This window comes from Talpa occidentalis, unplaced genomic scaffold (genome assembly GCF_014898055.3).
Source record: "Talpa occidentalis isolate TD23 unplaced genomic scaffold, MPIMG_talOcc4v2.1 talOcc4.4, whole genome shotgun sequence".
Lineage (NCBI taxonomy): Eukaryota > Metazoa > Chordata > Mammalia > Eulipotyphla > Talpidae > Talpa > Talpa occidentalis.
The window spans coordinates 47054803-47075166 of record NW_023604295.1 but is presented as its reverse complement, the minus strand read 5'-3'; the positions used below and the strand labels follow the sequence as shown (position 1 = coordinate 47075166).

General features: G+C 40.0%; 1 protein-coding gene and 2 long non-coding RNA genes across 4 annotated transcripts in view; 1 reads left to right on the top strand and 2 right to left on the bottom strand.

The window, feature by feature from the left end:
• Positions 1–6559, bottom strand: part of IGSF11 (immunoglobulin superfamily member 11) — a 109069-nt gene extending 102510 nt beyond the window's left edge. The window contains exon 1 of the mRNA XM_054700547.1: positions 6478–6559. Coding sequence (XP_054556522.1) covers positions 6478–6529 — 52 coding nt within the window. The 5' untranslated portion in view covers positions 6530–6559. The remainder of the gene's footprint in view (positions 1–6477) is intronic.
• Positions 6086–20344, top strand: LOC119257502 (uncharacterized). 2 transcript variants are annotated; one of them, XR_005128040.2, is made up of 3 exons: positions 6086–6235; positions 15576–15670; positions 20005–20344. It is a non-coding gene; the product is annotated as an uncharacterized LOC119257502 (long non-coding RNA). The 2 variants fall into 2 exon arrangements; XR_005128041.2 differs by lacking the exon at positions 6086–6235 and adding an exon at positions 14395–14421.
• Positions 16435–20364, bottom strand: part of LOC119257501 (uncharacterized) — a 39094-nt gene continuing 35164 nt past the window's right edge. The window contains exon 6 of the long non-coding RNA XR_005128039.2: positions 16435–16628. This is a non-coding gene — a long non-coding RNA (uncharacterized LOC119257501). The remainder of the gene's footprint in view (positions 16629–20364) is intronic.

Genomic DNA, 20364 nt, shown 5'->3' with positions numbered 1-20364 from the left:
TGCTGCTGAAGAGCAAGAAACTGGCCCTTTCATTGACACATGTAATTGGTTGTAAGGAGATTAAGGAGATTAAAGAAAGAGGAAGGGTGTAGAAGATTAGGGATTGTGAGTCTGCCCTCCAGGCACTTCTAATCTACTTGATGATACACCCTAATCCCCAGCCATGGTTCTAATCTTATAACAAGGTGCTCCACTGATTGGCTTCTGGGGTCCCTTGTCATACATCGGTCCTCAGCCCCCCCCCCTTCCCGGTCATACCTCGTGATGTATAAGTCAGGAGTATGTGTTATGCATCGTTCCTCAGCCCCCTGGGCATTCCGGACATACCTCCTGATGCACATATTATGCATCGGTCCTCAGCCCCCCTCCCCAGCATTCTGGACATACCTTGTGATACATAACCTTCCCAGTGTGATCCAGCTTTGTGCTCTTGTTTGATTTGAAGGGCTCATGGGTTGGGCTCCTGTTCCTAACTGGCTCGGCCATTTTGACCTTGTTTAGGTGACAAAATGGCGGCCGAATAGGCTGCCTAGGAGTAGCAGACCCACAGTGTTGTCTTTTAGGGAAAATACACGCACACACACACCCACACACACACAGAATTATATTATAAAATTTACTTTATGCAACAAGGGGGAAAAATTATACAATTTATAGATGTCGGGGCTGGGGAGAAAATGGAAGGGGATAAAAATTAGGGGGCTATCACAAAGCTCTATAATGGGCTATTTGGTTAATGCTCCTATTTCTTGAAAAGCATCTGTAGTGCTTTATACACATGAGGTGGGTAGGGTCTACACTCCCACATATTTCACCAGTGCCCAGCTTCTATGGGGATTTCTGGGTCTGCCAGGTTTGCTCAGGGTTTTTTTTTTTATATCAATCCAAAAAATAGAACTAAGTAGAAGCAGCTATAAAAGGCTAGATTTATGTATCTTAGTAAAACCTAATGCTATCAATGCCATTAGCAGACTATATCCTCCAAAATGGAAGGAAGATGAGAAAAGAGGGGAAAAAAATCAACATTAATGAGAATACAGAGGTGAGAGAAAAAAAGATTTTATATGAACAATTTCTGTGAACAGTGAGATCTCAGGCAAAAGCAGTTACGGGGATTTCTACAGTAGAACATTTATTACATTTCTACTTGTGTGAACTTCAACAAACACTGGTAAATAAATTTCTTTTTAATTTTTTTAAAATAGTGGATTAATGAGTATTTTAAAATTGGCCTAAAAAGTGACCCCATTACTTTAGTTATAGGCACAATATACTGTGTTATTACATAATTGTGATCCTTAGTGAGAGAAAAAAAAAAAAAAAGTACTGAATTTCCAATCCTAGAAACCAGTATTATAGTTTAATCATCTATCCCAACCATAAATCTTGCAGCACTGTCATATATAGCTAATGTTAACCTAATTCTCTGAAGATTTTTCTGGAAAACTCTGTGATACAAGTATTTCCTTACCTCTGTGTTTCTAGGAACTCCACTTCTTTACCTGCTATGCTTTTCTTCTTTTATTAAAGTTTTAAAGTTTAGGGCCTCCCCGGTGGCGCAGCGGTTGAGCGCTGGGTTGCGAAGCTGCCCGCAGCCTCTGCAGCGCCGGTTCGATTCCCAGCTGCTCCCCGGCCACCAGAGGAGGGTCCCACAAGGTGCGCAGACCTCTCCTGCCGCCCGCTGCTCCCCTCAGCAGTGTACTTCGGTCCTTCTGCCTGCTCTGCTCCCCGCTCTGGCTCTGGAGAATCCTCTCACCCTCCCGCGCTTCTGACTGTACCCAATGCTTGTATAAATAAATAAATAAATCTTTTAAAAAAAAAAAAAAAAAGTTTTAAAGTTTAATTTTTTTCTACCTGCAATGTTTTTTGATGCCAAAGTGTGCCGCTAACCCTATAGTTTAGTACCATTTACAACATCAAAATGCAAAGAGAAAATAGTAAGTAGACTTCTATGAAATTTTTTATTGAATAGATTTTTTTGTTCACCTTGGCAAATTTGTATTGGTTTACTCCTATCCAATAGACAAAAATGTTAGGAATATTTATTAAAAGATAATCTTTCTATAATACAGAGTGAGATAGAGTCACACCACTTAGCACCCTATATGGCACCTGAAAATGATAATGATAAACTAGTATCAGATCAATGCTGTCTATCATTTGTAAAGTTAGGAAACAAATTTTCTCTCTTTGGCTGACTTCACATTTCTATAATTTTAAAACTATTACAAATTCAGGCCTCAGCGCTATGACCACTGTCCTGAGTTCAGTCACAGCCCTAACCCACATACAACCCAGCAGACCTTTTCTGTCTCACCTGCTGTTACTCTTAATAGTGTATTCAGTAGATCTGCCTATTGTGTTCCCCAATCTGTTTTTGGTGAACCCTCTCACCCCCTACACCTCTGGCCTACACCCCAGTTCTATGCAAAAAAATAATAAAAAATAAAACCATGCATGATATTTTTAAAAAATTAAATAAAAAAAACTATCACAAATGCAAATTAATGTTATAGTCTCTTAGATAGTAGAAACAGGGCAGAGAGGTAATCAATTACCCAAACCTTAATCAATAGCAAAAACCTTTTCATAGTTTAACAAGAATAGCTTAACTAGTAAGTAAACCAATAAACATTCCACTTTTAAAAACAAACTCAGCTCAAATCAGATGCCATTTTGAATAATACCTCAAAACTGACAACCTCTCTGAGATTTTATATGAACAATTTCATATAAGAGAGAATTTCCCAGCCTCTAGATGGTCTCAAAATGCAACGGTGACATTACAGTGCAAACCACAACCTTGCAAAGAGGAAGTTGAAGGGACTGTTTTAAAGTGCAAACCACAACCTTGCAAAGGGAAGCTGAAGGGACTGTTTACACAAAGTGAATACCTCAAACCTCAAACTTCAATTTCAAATCTTAGAGAACCTCAAGTGAGTACCTCAAACATCCAGCCTTACACAGATTAAATCAGGAAGTAACTGGGTATCAACAGATAGATACCAATAGATTCAGAATCCTGGTCTAAATTAACGAGTTATTGATGAGGATTTTAGTAGGGATGTGTCAATTTTTCCAACTTTCTCCCCATTCAGCTAGTACTTCCAGTTCCTTGCTCTGGATAACTCACTACAAGTAAATAATCTTGTGCACCAGCACATCACCTTGTTTGACACTAAATCACATGGCTTAAGTATGAAGATTCAAATGAGACTTTTCATTATAAAAGCTGCCACCATCAAAGTGTAAAAACACATTTGAAAATGTGCCACAGACTGTTTCTGGTGGGATGGGGGAATTTTACCCACTGCATCATTACCTTGGGTCTGAAAACAGTTCTAGGCATAACATTTTAGAAGCACTTGTCGATTTCATATTTAAATTGCTTGCTGTCTAGTCCATGTTGAATATAGAATGTATTAAGTGTGATTTCTCTAACAGTTTTATCCTGTGACTGTCACCTTTCACAGAGGTCAAACTACAGACTTTTTCTTTTTTACTGACCATGAATCCATCCAAAACAGTTACCTAAGTTAAGAAAGTGAATTTTACAATAAACTTTTCATAATGCTAACATGTAGGCTCATAATTACTTTCACTTTATTTTCTGTGGTCTTTTCTTTTTATATGTTTTCTCAGATTCTAGAAAGCTATTCACTATTTCAAGGTACCACAAGAAGTACAAGAAACACTTTAGACAGAGCTAAAACACTGGTAGTACTATACAGAAGTCAACCTTTCAATTCAAATTCCCTTTGAAGCTACTCCACTTACACAAAAGTAAAACACAAATTTCTTGACACCCATTTTCTTCCAAAAGTTTAAGAGACTCCTTGTTTCTATCTTTGGTGCATTATTCCATTTGAGTGACAAGCACTATCATGGTTATTTATCCAGCATCCACTTTCCTGTTCCCATTTCATAATGGAACCAACTTTGCTCAGATATCCATCCCTTTCCCTCATTTCACATGGGAAGCCTAGGGATGGGCCCTATTTGGTTCAAAATAACATTACCATGGACTGCTTTAAGAATTTAATGTAGCCAGGCAATGGTATTCTCCTGGGAACTGTTACGCTAAACACAAGAAGGTACTCAATAGCTATTCATTCCCTCCTGCTCCCCATCTTAAGGAAACTAAGTGTCAATGGCTTTTCCATGGCATACTGAATAAAGCCCAACTCAGCATTCAAGACCCTCTATTGTCCTTTTATTACCTTTTTAGCCCTTTTTCCTTTGTATACATCTCCTGCTCTAGCAGCTAGAAGCCCCTGCATATTCTACTTCATATTCTTTATCCAGGCTATTCCTTTGGTTAGGAACGTTCTACCACTCCCACCTTAGCCAATTCAAATCTTACTCATCCAAAGTTCAGATCGAAAGTAAACTTTGGAAAGAAGACTTTCCAAAGAAGTCTTCCCTGATATGAGCATTAATAAACAGCAATCATCGGGGACCTCCCTGGTGGCACAAGCAAGGGGTTAAGATGTAACCTATGAGGCTGTCCACAGCCTCTGGAGCATGAATTCGGTCCCTGCTAGTCAGGGAGCAACCCACATGGCGCAGCAGACCTCTCCTGACTAGCGGGCTGCTCCCCTCAGCAGTGTACTTCGGTCAATCTGCCTGTTCCGTTTCCCGCTCTGTCTCTGGTGAATACTCTCACCACCACCCGCCCCCAAAACACACACACACACCTCTGGTGTGTACCCCAGCTCTTGAATGCATCAATAAATAAAGCTTAAAATAAATAAATAAAATAAACAGCAATCATCATATATCCCTTGTATCATAACTCCTCTGTACACGCTTACAGACTGTTCTAAAGCTGCACACGCTTTAAGGGCTGTGGACAAACTTTATATTCTACCACCATTCCTCCCCACCAGACACCCAAAGGTAGCTGGGTATTTGTTAAACAAATGAACAGTTTTTTGAGGATGAAAGTGCCTCTAAAGAACAGATAATTACAAGGCTAAAATTTCCTTGGAAGTCTTTAAAAACACCCTAGTATAGCTTAGGAATAGTTATGCCAAGGGAAAAGAAACAAATCAGATGGCCTTGTAAGGCTGATTCTGCAAAGTACATCAACTCTCTAAAAGTGTTGCCTAATAATTCAAAAACAGATTATATACAAATGTTATTTTACAAGAATAGAAGGGCATTTATTGTAATACGAAAGTTGATATTTTTTAAACAAAAATTTCAGCTGCTCCTATAGTAATATTTATAATACTTTCAGTTATGTCCAGGGTATTATATAAAATATCCGTTTACTTAGCCCATTTCACACTGGAAGGTCGCACAGAGAAAAATGTTGGTCTTCTTCAAATGGTAAGGGAACAAAATCTGGAAGCAAGACTTCATATGATGTACATATTGACATCATTTAATTATTACCTACAATTTATCACTAAAAACATACTGCAATTTTGATGATTTTCTTCACTGATTTCTATGGAAAAGGTATAAAAAAAGTTTTATATTCCTTTTTCCCCTACTACAATTGGAGCAGCCTAAAATTAAGTTATTCATGACACATGGGTCCACTATCAGTTCAAATGAGACTATAAAACTATGGGAAACGAACTGATATCCCTAAAAAGAAAGGGAGTTAACCACAATATTCTCTAACTCATCGAACCTGCTTTATAAATAGCCTATAGAGTATAAATCTCACTAAATCTCAACAATCAGTTAACTTAGACAAAAAACTTAATTCCACAGAATAGTACACTCTCAAAAAGGGCATCGTAAAATATAACAAGCAGCTTATTTATATGATGGCTACTCAAAGAAAATAAAATGTACGATTAATATAATTAGAAATTTAAATCTTAAACCGTTAACAAGAAACTTACACATGTTTCTTTCTTTTGTTCTAATATCAGTATACCGTATGTATTTTGTAAGCCAATTTAAATCCCTTGGGGAAGATGCCAGAGTGGACCAAAAATCTTGTTTTCGAATATCGTGTAAGCACACTGTATAATTAAAGATCCTATTTTCAGTCAGTGCCTTCTTATACTTCTTGAAGCTTATAACAAAGCTAACAACTTAAAGTTTTCCCAATCATTTTCAAAGGATCTTCAGCTTTCCTGGAGCTGCCTCGGATCGGAAACTGATCCTCAACACTGCCTTCAACCGGACCCCTTAAGGCAGATCCTCGTGCAAACCTGAGCACACAGCAGGGTCAGAGCCGGATACTGGATGGGCAGTCACCGGGCGCCCGCAGGTACCTCTCAGACCAGGGAACACCTGAGCTGCGCCGGGGGCGAGCCGGGGAGGTGGGGGGTGGGGGGGCATCCGCGGCGGGTGGGCGCGCGAGCTCCGCCGACAGCCACCAGGCCCGAGAAACTTAGGCTCCCAAGACGTGCCACGGGAAAAAACAAGGTTGTCTGCAGTCCCTCGCCAGCTCTCCCCCGGCTCGCCGGCCCAACCTGGCCCCCAGCGAACCGAAGGGCTCGGGCTACTCACCGTGCAGAGAGAGCAGCAGCAGAGGCGCCAGAGGGGAGCCCGGAGAAGTCATCCCGGGCCGCAGGGAGCGCGCCCGCCGCCCGCCCAACTCCGGGTCGCGGCAGCGGAGGCGCGGGCCGGGCTGTCGGCGCTCCCGGGGGAACCGGGTCCTCCCCGACCCGCCGCCCGGCCGCGGTCCGCTCTGCCGGGCTGCCACTGCCGGACGCGCCGACCAGGCGGGCGCCGCTCCCGAGCCCCCGGCTCCGCGGCGGCTGAGCTGCGAGCAGGAGCGTCCCGGGCTCGCCCGTCGCGCCCCGCAGCGCCCGGCCACCTCGCGCGGCCCCAGGACCCGCCGGCCCCCTGCGCCGCCCGGGGAGCCACTCCCCCCAACTCTTGCCCGGCTACTCCCGCGGCACCCCAGCTCCGCTCGGCTCCGCGCCGCCCACTCGCCCAGCTCCGTCTCCCGGGCAACCGCGGCTCCAGCGCGACGCCTGGCGGCCCACCCGCCGAGGAGCCCCGCGCCCCGGCGCGCCCCGGCACCTGCGCGCGGCGCCCCCGCTGCCCCGCCGGGTCCGCGCGCGCGAGAGGCCGAACCAAGTCCCCGGGTCCGGCTCCTCCTCCACCCCAAAGCGCTCCCGCATCCGATGGTGTCAATCCTGATGCGCCGTCGCCGAACCTGCAAGATTCTTTTCGGTTGTAGTTTTCAGATGTTTTCTATTTGGTCATTTCACTTAGTCGTAATCTTGTCTTCGGTAACCTAAATAACCTAAAAGAATCTGACTGGCAAAATTAACAATCAGTGGGGTGTGTTCTATTCTACAGGGTGCGGGGGTGGCGCGGGGGGATTGTTCGTGAGTGTGTGTGTGTGTTCCTGGTTACCTTTATTTGTTTATACAAGAATTGGGGTACAGGCCAGAGGTGTGGGGGTGAGAGGATTCACCAGAGACAGAGTGGGGAGCAGAACAGGCAGACTGACTGAAATACACTGCTGAGGGGAGCAGCGGGTGAGTCTGGAGAGGTCTGCTGTGCCATGTGGGTAGCTCCCTGGCCGGCCGGGGATTGAACTTGGCTGCAGTGGCTGCGGGTAGTTTTATAGGTTGCCTCTTAACCCCTTGTGCCACCAGGGAGGCCCCTCTGGTTAGGTTTTTGATGTGGTGGGCAGGGGTCTGGCTTAGCTCCGCGCGAGTTGTGAAAGAATCCACAGAGACTGACAGGCTTGAAGTAAAGCAAAGTTTATTGAAAATACTTTCCAAGGGAGGAAAGGAAGAAGTCAGGGGGGCTCTGCGGAAGTCAGTGGTTATCTGCAAAAACTAGCGAGTAGAGTCTGGCTTTTTACATTGGAGTTTCCTTTGCCTTGTGGTTTCTTTTTGCTAAAAGAAAGGGCTGGGTGAGCAAGTGCTTGGTAAGAAATGATATACCTTACCCATCATCTCTGCATATGCTTAGGGTGTTGATGCTGATGGAGGCAGCTGTGCATAGGAACTATTGCCGGTGGTAGGGGAGCTCGTGGGGTTTGCCAGTTTAATTTTGAAGTTTAAAGTTTATGATCTTTCATCCTTGAAAAGAGCATAGGGTCTCTACCATACGACACATGTCCCATTCCAATAAAAATCAACAACAAAAACTCCCATCTTGTTTTGTGAAACTCGTGTCAACTTAAAATATTTAAAATTTTCACTTTTACACGTTATGATAACTTTCTTAAACTAATATTAAAAATTTATTAACTAATGATGAGGTGCCTTTATTGGGATGGTTGTTAACTTTTGTTGAGTTTTATGTTTTTTGTTTGTTTTGGGTGTGTGAGAAGAGAGAGCTTCCTAGCATCTGAAATTATCTTACTTAAAATACCTACCTACATCTTGTCTTATTAAAAAAAAAAACTAATATTTTTTTCCCATTGAGATCGCTAGTTTGTCTGAGAGCCCATAGTCACTTTCTACTTCACCCTCCATCCAACCCGAGTTTTCTAATTGAGGACACACTTGCCAAAGAATGCAAGCCATTCCTGTCAATCCCAATTGTCACCTAGATTAGGATTCTTGGCTCCATTCAGAATTCTAAGGCCCCATCTGGCAGATACAATCCTCCCAGAGAATTCAAAACCAAAATAGTGTGCACTATGAAAAAGGTAAATATGTAAAACATCTATTCATTTAGACAAACATTGGAAGATATTTGTGAAAATGAAAACAATGGCAAAACGATGCACTTTTATATATTATAATTTTAAGTAAAATAAAACATTAAGAAATGACAATCACCTTTACAAAAATGCCCTAAAAAGAAATAGTTTGATTATAAGTTAGAGTTGCCTCAACTTTGCTAACGACTTTGAATTACTAGAATCCTTTACCAGGTCTCTAACAGCAAGAAAAGAATGAAATGAAGATATAGTCACCATAGTTTACCTCTGCCTTACTCAACAGGAGCTGGGGACATATTAAGAGTTCGCAGTGCTCACAGTTTCATGGAGCAAGCCCTTTAAGTAGAAAAAAAGTGTAACTTCTGCCGGGCGAATGAGGATGATCACATTTCCGAAGGCAATCTGGCTGCCCAGAAGCATGGGGGCAGATGGTAGATGGTGAACTCAAAGGAAGCAGCCTGGAGATATTGGAAACTCCACGTGCTATACACAGAGGCTTCCAAAAGGACATTCTCACAGAAAAAAAAAAAAAAAAATTTAAGTCACAGAGTTAATACCACTACCCCATATTCTGAGTAACTTTTTTATTAGAAATACTGAGTTTCACCAGCTCTCTTATTTTAATCTGCTTTATGACCACAGTGGGATTTCTTTAAGTCGCTTAAGTATTCTGAGTGCTAAAGCAACAGACAACATCTTACGTTTGTATAATACTTTATAAATTTCAAAGTGCATTCACGTATTTTATCTGACTGATCTTCACAGCAACCCCAAGGGGTAGGTAAGGCAAGTGTGATTACCCACTCTTCACATAGTACGAGAGGAGTTTCAAAAAGATCAAGGGCTACCTCAGGTATTGGAAATACTAACAGGAAGAGCTGGAAACAAGGTCTTCTGCTATTCATCCTGTAGTTTTTTTCTAAGACACCACAAAGTTTTTGACTTCATACACATGAAAATCAGTTTGTGTTAAGTGTCTTAAATCTGAGGGAACATTGCAGTGAGTGGCTTCGCCAATATTTACCCCATCTGCATCCTACCTCTACCAACACTGCTGCATTGGGCAACACCACACTGATAAAGAAATGGGAGTCGTGGAGCAGGCTACATAATGCAGGATGCTGCTGAAGAGCAAGATTCTGTCCTTTCTATTGATAGAAGAATTATACAGCATCGGCTGTAAGGGGAAGGAGAAAAAAGAAAGGGGAGCAAGGTAAAAAGGAAAAGGAAAGAATGTAACTAGAAAATCTAGGATTGTGAGTCTGCCCTCCAGGCACTTCTCATCTGCTTGATGACTTGGTATTGTAATTGAGATCAAGCCCTAGTTCCCCAGCCATGGTTTCAATCTTATCAACAAGGCTTTCCACTGATCAGCTTCTGGGGTACCTAGTTATACATTGATCCTTGGCCACACACACACCCCCCCCTCCAGCATTCCCTGTCTTACCTCCTGATGCATAGCTTTCCCAACATGATCCAGCTTTGTGCTCTTGATTGATTTGAAAGGCACCTTGCAGGGTTGGGCTCCTGTACCTAACTGACCGGGCTATTCTGACCTTGTTTAGGATTTAGAATTTAGGTAACAAAATGGTGGCAGAATAGGCCGCTTAAGATTAGCAGACCCACACACCACCACCCCACCCTCATCCCCACAGGAATAGCTGTAAATTTGGGTGAGACTGGCCCTACCCCACAACCAGGGGAGCTATAGTTGGTCTATTTCACTAAGAAGAGATGGAGAGGGGAATAATTAGGACAAGGAATCCTAACAAAAGACTCTGCTATAGTGTAATAATAATCATGGCTCAAAAATATTGATGATATGAACATAGTCAACTTCTATAATATGGAGTATCCAAATTCAAATTTTAATGCTAGACCACTTCTCCACCCATCAAAATGCTTACTCAATTAGTTACTCAATTACTTACTCAATTAGTTGCTTACTCATCTCTTACTCAATTAGTTACTCTGCATTTGAGAATAGAAATTTAATTTTATGATTAGTTTAAGAGAAATGTAATTAAGAAGAAAAAATGATGGTGGGATTATAAGGCTTTGTAAAGCTAATCAGAAATTATTTTTAATTACCTATTTAAAAATTTTAATACCATCCATCCCTTTTCATTCATATATATAATTAAAGATTACTTGCATTTAAGTTTTTAAGAATATTTGTCTATGAGCTGTTTTGAATGAACATGATTCTTAAAGATAGAAGATACCTTTTTTTTTCTCCTTTGAGTCAATAACTCATTCTGTAACTAATTTAACCCAGCTGCTTAGAACCATATATAATATCAAGTAGAGCTTGATCCTTTTAAAAGCAAAATTTGAGAGGAATTCTTTCCATTCTCCTTTGTCAAGAGGTAATAAAGGCTTTAAGATAACAATAAAGGAGTGGATCAAATTAATTTAAAAATTAAATAAAGGTAGAAATCTGGATTTGATATATTAAAAAAAAGTTGGGAGTGACACTCAGAAGAATTATAAAGGAAAAAGCAAACCAATAAGTGTTTATTATATTTTAAGACAAAAACAGACCATTGATCAATCGAAAGCATCCTTCTCAAACTTTGGATCAATTTATAACCTAGCAATATTGTCAGTTTAGTATTTCTTATATTTGTTTCTGTCCATTCTTCTGGTAGCTTTTGTTAGACAGGATTTACTCAAAGGTGAACATCTCTATCCCCCTCCACAGTCTAATCCCTTCTCACCATCAGGAATACTGATGAAGCAACATTTCAAAAACATCTTCATCGGTCTGGGAAATGTTGACTCTTTTCCACAAAATCCTTTCATTACAAACGCATTTGCTTTTAGGCAAAGTTACTCTCTGAGCAGGGCCCGTTGTGATAAAGTACTGTTGGGACCTCCCTGGTGGCGCAAAGGGTTAAACACCGCACTATGAAGCAATCTGCAGCCTCTGCAGCACAAGTTCATTCCCCAGCCCACCAAGAAGCAACCGACATGGCACAGCAGACCTCTCCTGTCTCACCCGCTGTTCCCCTCAGCAGTGTATTTCAGTCAATCTGCCTGTTCTGTTCCCCACTCTGTCTCTGGTGAATCCTCTCACCCCCCCAGCATCTCTGGCCTGTACCCCAGCTCTTACATGCATAAATAAATAAATCTTTTAAAAAATAATAAAGAACTGTTGAATTCATTCTAATGGAAATATTTAAATGGCACCATTATATTTTTTAGGACTTGAAAAGGGTAGTAATCTCAGAAATATTTTGTTACTTGAAAATTTTTTGCATTCTCTCTCTTATAAAGAAGATAATTGTCAAATATTCTTCAAAGGCTCTTTACAAGTATTCAACAATCTAAAATAATCCATTACGAACTCTGCTATTTGATTTTATAAATTGGGGAATTGGCAATCAGTTATCTCATTTTTTTTTCAAGTTCTGATGAGTTTTCCATAGAAGATTGATTTAAAGTGCAATTCAGGCTTTCATTTCTGCCAACAGAACAAGCTCAAAACCTTGGATTACCAAAAAACTCTGAAATTATATATTTTTAATCTTAAATAAATTGATGAACTCTCAGTAAAATATGGAAAGTTAAGCCCAAAATTAGATGAAAGAAGGAACCCTTCTGCAGTCTAGTCTCAGCACAGCATCCAGAGAGAACACAAGACCTCTCTTCTGTCCAATCCTTCCAGTGGTTTCCCACCTTACTCAAAGGAGAAAGAGTGCTATATGATCACACTCACTTGTGGACCAAAAAGAAAAGAGCAATTGAAGAACAGAGAAAACAAAACCTTAGACTTAAACAACAGAATTGTGGTCACCGGAGAAGACAGATAGGGGATATGTGCTGAACACCAATTGGTTGGTGGTGGATGATGACTGGCCACATTTGGTGGTGAGCATGGTGTGAGATATACAGTTGATGAGGTGAGAAAATGTATACCTAAAACCTATATAGAGTGCTGTAGACTGATATTACCTCAATAAAATATAAGTTAAAAAAAATCCCTTTCCCTACTGTATTTTTTCTTTAGTGTTCCATCACTAATATCCTCTATATTTTACTTTACAATTGTATTTGTTTATTGTCTGCTTCACCCAATAAAACCAGCGAGAAAAGAGATTTTTATCTGTTATTCATTGTTGAATTCTGAGTGATTATAACAGTGCTAAATAGATGCTAAATAAACATTTTGAATAGATGAAGCAGTAAATGAAATATGTGTCAAGAAATTCCACAGGACTGAAATCAGTAAGAACACATTCCCTGACCATAACATTTTAAAACTATTATCATTAACAATATAAATACATACACATTTGAATATTAAGAAAAATGCCCCTGAATAATTCAAAATCAAAAAAGAAATCATAAAGGAAACTGAAAAATATTTAGAAGAAAATAAAGATATTTTGTATCACAACCAGTACAATACAATGGAAATATATCTTGGAGGGAAACTTAAAGCCCTCAATGTTTATATTAGAAAAGAAGACTAAACACAAATAAATTAAGAAACAATTTAAGAAGTTTGACAAAGAAAATAAAATAAGTTTAAAAAAGTAAATGGGGCCTCCCTGGTGGCACAAGGGGTTAAGCACTGCACTATGAAGCAATTCGCAGCCTCTACAGCACAGGTTTGATTCCCAGCCGGCCAAGGAGCAACCCACATGGCACAGCAGACCTCTCATGACTTGCCCACTGCTCCCCTCAGCAGTGTATTTCAGTCAGTCTGCCTGTTCTGTTCCCGGCTCTGTCTCTAGTGAATCCATACACTCCCTGCAGCTCTGGCCTGTACCCCAGCTCTTGTGTGTATAAACAAATAAATCTTTTTTAAAAAAGTAAATGGAAGAAAATAATTAAGGGCAAAATAAACAAAATTTATAAGACAGAAGACCAAAAGTTGGTACCTTGAAAAGTTTGATTAAATTAACCAAACCCTGGTAAGATTGATCAACATTAAAAATGGAGCTATTTCAAACAATATCAGAATATTCCTTTCCTCCTGCCTGCCTGTCTGCTTCCTGCCTGCAACAGATATTTAAAAATTTAGGGAGATAATGAAAATTTTTCACTCTTGAGAAGTTTTCAATATGTGAAAACTTGGAAGAAATGGACAAATTCCTAGAAAAAGGCAATTTCCCAACATTCACTCACAATAAACAGAAAATTTGAATAGCCCATATAATTAAGATAACAGGAGTAACACTTTAAAATCTTCCAACAAATAAAACTCTAGATCCAGACAATTTTATCAGCAAGTTACCAAATGTTCAGGGAAGAAATGATTCTAATTATTTGCAAACTATTTGAGAAAATTTAAAAAAAAAAGAGAAACACTCCTTAACTCATTTTATAATGCTATTATTATATTGAATACTAGGTATTCTCAAAGATAATGGAAGAAAGGAAAATAACAGGCCAATTTTCACCGTCTAGAGATGCAAATAATATTAGCAAATCAAGTCCAGGGATAAGAAAGAAAAAACATACGTAAATCCCTAAAGTCTGGGCTCAAGGCCTAGTCTGAAACTCCGGTACTTTCTAAGAGTGTGCTAAAACAAATGTTATCTATTACAGATGTAACATTGAAATATCTATGTCCTTATTTTCGAATAAGATCTGTAGGCTCTATCTCTACCCCATTTATTGCTGTGTTATTGACATATTTGCCCTTTCACGTAACTATTTCTTTCCTCTTCCTTTACCCCATTATTTTATGTAGGGTGTGATGGGTGGCAGGTAACCTTTAGTTAGTCCACCGGCTGAAGAATATCAAGACAGAGGAACAGCCCAAGTAGAAGATTATATTATCATCATTGGATTTAAATGCATAAACTGTAAATAATAATACTTTGGTTTGCTCCTAATGTAGAAGAATTGAGTGCCTTTTCAGTTGTAATAAAGATACACACATTATGTATTTAAGTATAAATGAGAGGATAAAGTATTGGTGGATGTTTGACATCCAAAGTGGCAGACTCCTAAGAATATATTTGATTGCTAAGCATTAATAGCTTCTTCCAGAGTTTCCCAGAGTTCAACTCTCAGTGGGAAGCAAAAGCCAAAAATGCTTCCCCATCTCTTAGCAACCAAAGTGCTGTCACAAAACTTAAGACCTAGCAAATTAAGGCGCTCACCTCTGGAATTATTATGCCTTGAGCAGGTGTCTCAAAAATTCAGGGATAAGGAATTATGAAATGACCAGGTGAAGAATAAGGAACACATGCAGAAGAGCTCATTTCACTATCCACTCACCAGAGGTAGTTGTGGCTTCGGTGTTAGGTTGGCATCTAGTACCTGCTGTCAGCAGTGGTGGTGGCGGCAGGAACTGTTCAGTGAGTCCTCACTATACTGCTTCCCTGCTGTCTTTGTGGTGACCTGGCCTCCTTCGGATGCTGTTTGTTTTCTGATCCTTTAAACTTCCCATCTTTTCTACAAACTACCCAACACCCTTGACTTTTCTGTTTTAAATAACCACCATCAACTTCCGTTGCTTGCCACCAAAAAAACACTTCCTTTAGGATTATTTTGAGGTTCTTGTCTTTCTAGGAAGAGGTTAAATATATTCATCAACTTATATCTCAAGTGGGGTAAAAATGTCCTACTTGGTTAGAACCATCACAGATTTTTCTAAAGCAGTAACATCTAGACTGGAAATCAAAAGATAAGAAGAAACAATTCATTAAAAGAACCAGAAATTTCAAAAACTTGGCCTCTGGTCCGATAACATACACAATCAAGGGTGGCTCAGAGCTGATGTCAGACTTAAATTCAATCTGTATTTGTATTATATTACTATTATATTACTGTATTTATATAATATTACTATTGTATTATTGTATTCATATTATATTACTATATTCAATCTTTATATTACTATTACTGTATTTATATTATATTACTATGTATTATATTATATTTAATATTATATTATATTACAAGCACTATGCTGTGTGCTTTATCATACATAGTCTGATTTAAATCTTCACAGAACCCTGTTGGATAGGAAGTTATACCCCAGATGAAGAAAACTGAGATCCAGAGAAGCTGTAAACTGTTTGGTGAGGATCATACAGCTCTGAAATGGTAAAACACAATTTTCTTGACCTAAGGCCCATTTTCTTTCCATTATACCTGGATATCTCTAGTTCAATTAACAACTTGATTGACAATTTGGAATTGATAATATCTATGCTACTCTTTAATACTAAAGAATTAGGAACCTCCCCTGGTGGTGCAGGTGGTTGAGCACTGCTCTGTGAAGCTCTTTGCAGCCTCTACAGCTCCAGTTTGATCCCAACCAGCCAGTGAGATATCCACATGGCTTGGCAGACCTCTCCTGTCTCACCGCTGCTCCCCTTAGCAGTGTATTTCAGTCAGTCTGCCTATTCTGTTACCTGCTCTGTCTCTGGTGAGTCCTCTCACCCCCCCGCACATCTGGCCTGTACCTTGGTTCTTGTATAAGTAAATAAATCTTTAAAAATAATTTTAAAAAGAATTGTTTGTTCAGATTTTAGCCTGCCTTCATGAATCTGTTAATGAAGACTCTTTAAACATATAGACTTATAAATACAATTAAGTGGATGCCACCTCCCTTAAAAATTTAATCTGATATTTATATTTGTAAGATTGAAAGACTAAATAATATCTGGATATGAGCTATTAATAAAAAATCAGTAATAAGCCATAAAAGTTGGAATTCAAATTAAAAAAAAAAGTGAGCTATGTTTCTATAGCAACACAATGAGGAAAAATAGATGGCTTAAAAGATAATTTTAATTGGTACAAATTGGTTCACAATTTTAATATTTCAATAAAAATATATTTATAAATCATTATTATTACCACAATATCATTCATTCCTAAAGAAAGAGCACCACAGTATTAGGACTTTCATGTGCCATTTCAGATCTTTTCAGTCCAAGCTTCTATTCCAGTCTCTGCTGCAAGTTTAGTCCAAATTTCTCACAGGTATAACCTGACAGTGACTTGCTTCCTATTGGCATATACCAAGTACCTCTGTCTTCCTGTTCTGGAACTTGTTCTGAAGGTAGAAGGAATTGATCAAGTGCTGCAGAAGGTATTGACTTCAAGCTCTGCAGACGATCAACAGTAACCAGGGCCTCCCCGGTGGCACAGCGGTTGAGCGCTGGGTTGCTAAGCTGCCCACAGCCTCTGCAGCGCTGGTTCATCCCTGATCCCTGATCCCTGACCGCCGGGCAAGGGTCCCACATGGCACCGCCCGCTGCCCCTCAGCAGTGTACTTCGGTCCTTCTGCCTGCTCTGCTCCCCGCTCTGGCTCTGGTGAATTCTTTCACCCTCCCGTGCTTCTGACTGTACCCAGTGCTTGTATAAATAAATAAATCTTTTTTTTTAAAAATTGATTTAAAAAAAAAAAGATCAACAGTAACCAACCAACAACAAATATATCCTTGGCCAGCTGCTTCTCCCTCTCTTTTTGACTCCTCCATAAGTTAACCATACTCCCTGAAATTAATTCTTAAATAAATGAAGTCTACCTAATCCTTGACTTAGGATAAACCTTCCAAGGAACACAAGTTAAGAACCCTATTTTTTGGTAGATTTTATATATCTGTGTATATGGTTCTTACTAAGATTGTATTATAATTTTTTTTTAAGATTACGCTCTTTTAAATTACACTTAAAACTATGGGATAGTCAAAACAGGGGAGGGAATGTTTTCTTACACAAAGGGCTATGGTGATGGTGCAGGGGGGGAATTGGTGATGGGAATTTTGCAGGGACTACCCCTGAAAAGAGAGAGCAAGGAAGAAGGATGTAAAATATATATAAAATAAAATTTAAAAAATAAATTTTCAAAAAAACTATGGGATAGTACACTTCTTCTTGTTCTCAACATTTTAGCAGGTCTCTGTAATGTACCTTCCCTTGATATCTGACTCAAGGCAAATACAAAATGGAACTTTTGCATTTGAACTTCTAAATGATAAAAGGTTTGCTCAATTTCACTAACTTTTTTTTTAAGATTTATTTATTTTTATTTATTTATACAAGCGCTGGGTACAGTCAGAAGCATGGGAGGGTGAGAGAATTCACCACAGCCAGAGCAGGGAGCAGAACAGGCAGAGTGACGAAATACACTGCTGAGGGGAGCAGCGGGTGTGGCAGGAGAGGTCTGTTGCGCCATGTGGGACCCTCGCCAGCAGCCGGGGATCAAACCAGCGCTGCAGAGGCTGCAGGCAGCTTGGCAGCCCAGCGCTCAACAGCTGCGCCACCAGGGGAGGCCCCAACATTTTTTTTTTAAAGATTTATTTATTTATGCATACAAGGTACAGGCCAGAGGTGCAGGGGGTGTAACAGTGTAGAGAACAGAACTGGCAGACTGACTGAAATACACTGCTGAGGGAAGCAGCAGGCGAGACAGGAGAGGTCGCCTATGCCATGTGGGTAGCTCCCTGGCTGGCCTGGGATCAAACTTGTGCTGCAGTGGCTGCAGATAGCTTCACAGTGTTGTGCTTAAAGGGAGAGGTCTGCCGCGCCATGTGGGACCCTCGCCGGCTGGCCTGGATGGAACCGGCGCTGCAGAGGCTGCAGACAGCTTCACAGCACTGCTCTCAACCACCTGCACCACCAGGGGAGGCCCTAATTTCACTAACATCTTTGTGCCCCAACTGTTGTCGTTATAAAAATGGAACATAATTCCTACTTCACACGTTGTGATAAGGGACCAATAAATTAATGTATGTAAAGATAACCATTACAGTGTCTATCAGATTATCAGTCTAACAAATAATGTTAGCTGCTATTTTATTACCATTTTTAGATTATTGTTTTATTACTAGATTATTTTATTATTCATAGGCTATTGATTTTATTTGAAAGTCATCTATCATGGGATAAATGTCGATATTATGAACTATCCCTGTTCTATTCCCCACTCTGTCTCTGGTGAATCCTCTTACCCTCCCACACCTGTGACCTGTACTCCAGTTCTTGTATGCATAAATAAATCTTAAAAAAAAAAGAACAATATCTTCGCTATTCTTGGTATCCACCAAAAAAAAAAAAAAAAACAAACTTACTGCATTGTATTTTACAGACATAAACAAATATTTGAATTTATCTAATGCTTGGAATCAAGATATCTCCACAGAATAAACTGGGCAGACTTCTGTATAGATTTTTGAAGTGAGAGACTTCAAGGCATTATAGTTTTAACAAATATCATCACCTCACAACCAACTCTATCCTGTCCTTCCATTAGTAACTGCATCATCCATACAATATTTCATCAATTCAACAAGTATAGAAAATTCCCACTATAATGCATTAAGTGGCAATAAAACAATTAGATTATGTAAAATGCACAGTCACATTATTGTGGGATTAATAAAATCACTGGGGTTGTAAATTGGCTAACTCTTCAGGAATTTCAGAGGTCCTATTGCTGAATCCTTGTCTATTCCTAGCCTGGCTATGGTTTAGCGCCGCCTGGTGGCACTTGAAACTAAAGTTTAGTTAGCGAGGGCAATGTTTCTGGGCCCCGTATTAATTGTTATTTCTAGGGCAGCCTCAGTGATTCCAGGAATAGTTCGTTGACACTTGTTTCATCAGTTTGATGCAAGAATACTGGGTCATAAGATACAGGCACATACCCTCTGCTTCCTAAGACAGAACTACCTGCCATTTACCCTTCTAAACTCACCACATCCTATCTTATAAAGTAAGCACATTAGCCTCCTTGATCTTCTTTACCCCTGGCCTAGAAAGAGGGTTGAACATAAGATAGGAATTGCCAATTGCATGATATACTAATTCTCATTATTGATGAGTTATACAGTTTGGAGAATATACTATCTCCCTGGCTCATTCCAAGGTGCTAGTGACACATTAAGTAGCAATAAGCTAAACTTCTTTCTTTGCTCTTAAGAAGCATCCAGTTTCGTGAAAAAGGCAAAAATGTTTTACTTAATCCTACAAATAAATATGACGGTGGGATAAAGGAGATTGAGTGATAATCAAATTGTAAAAGAATTTAACATAATTAAAGAGATCTGGGAAGAATTCCCTGAAAAAAATCATTCCTCTACAAAGACTGGAGGCTAACTAGGGAAAAGGGAGGTAGGCAATTGCTGGCACAGGGAATAGAATGTACAAAAGAGATATTTGGAAACAAAAACTGTGCTTTTTTCATTTCCTTTTGTAAATCATGTTTCTTGCAATCCCCCCCACCCCTTTTAAGTCGAACCATGAGTATAGTGTGCAAAGAGGACAGAACAGGCATGTTGGGGAAAGTCATTCTTTGGCTTTGAGAACAATGGTTGCTTCTTTGAGTTCATGATAAGGCCACATTCTTGTAGTCAGGCTTTAGGGAAAAGACCTACCTATTCTAGTTGTTTATCATTATTGCCTGTGATTTTATTTGTTTCTAATTTCAGTAGCTCCTTCTGAAGTATAAAGACATGAGTCAAGGGGATTCACACAGAAAGATTCTTCTTCTTAAGAACAAGATCTTGGGCCTTCCTGGTGGCGCAAGTGGTTAAGCACAGAACTGTGAAGCTATCCACAGCCTCTGCAGCATGAGTTCAATCCCCAGCCGGCCAGGGAGATACCCACATGGCGCAGCAGACCTCTCCTGTCTCACCCGCTGCTTCCCTCAACAGTGTTTTTCAGTCAGTCTGCCTGTTCTATTCCCCACTCTGTCTCTGGTGAATCCTCTCACCCACGTCCCTGCCCCCCACCCCACCCCGCACCTGTGGCCTATACTCCAGTTCTTGTATGCATAAATAAATAAATCT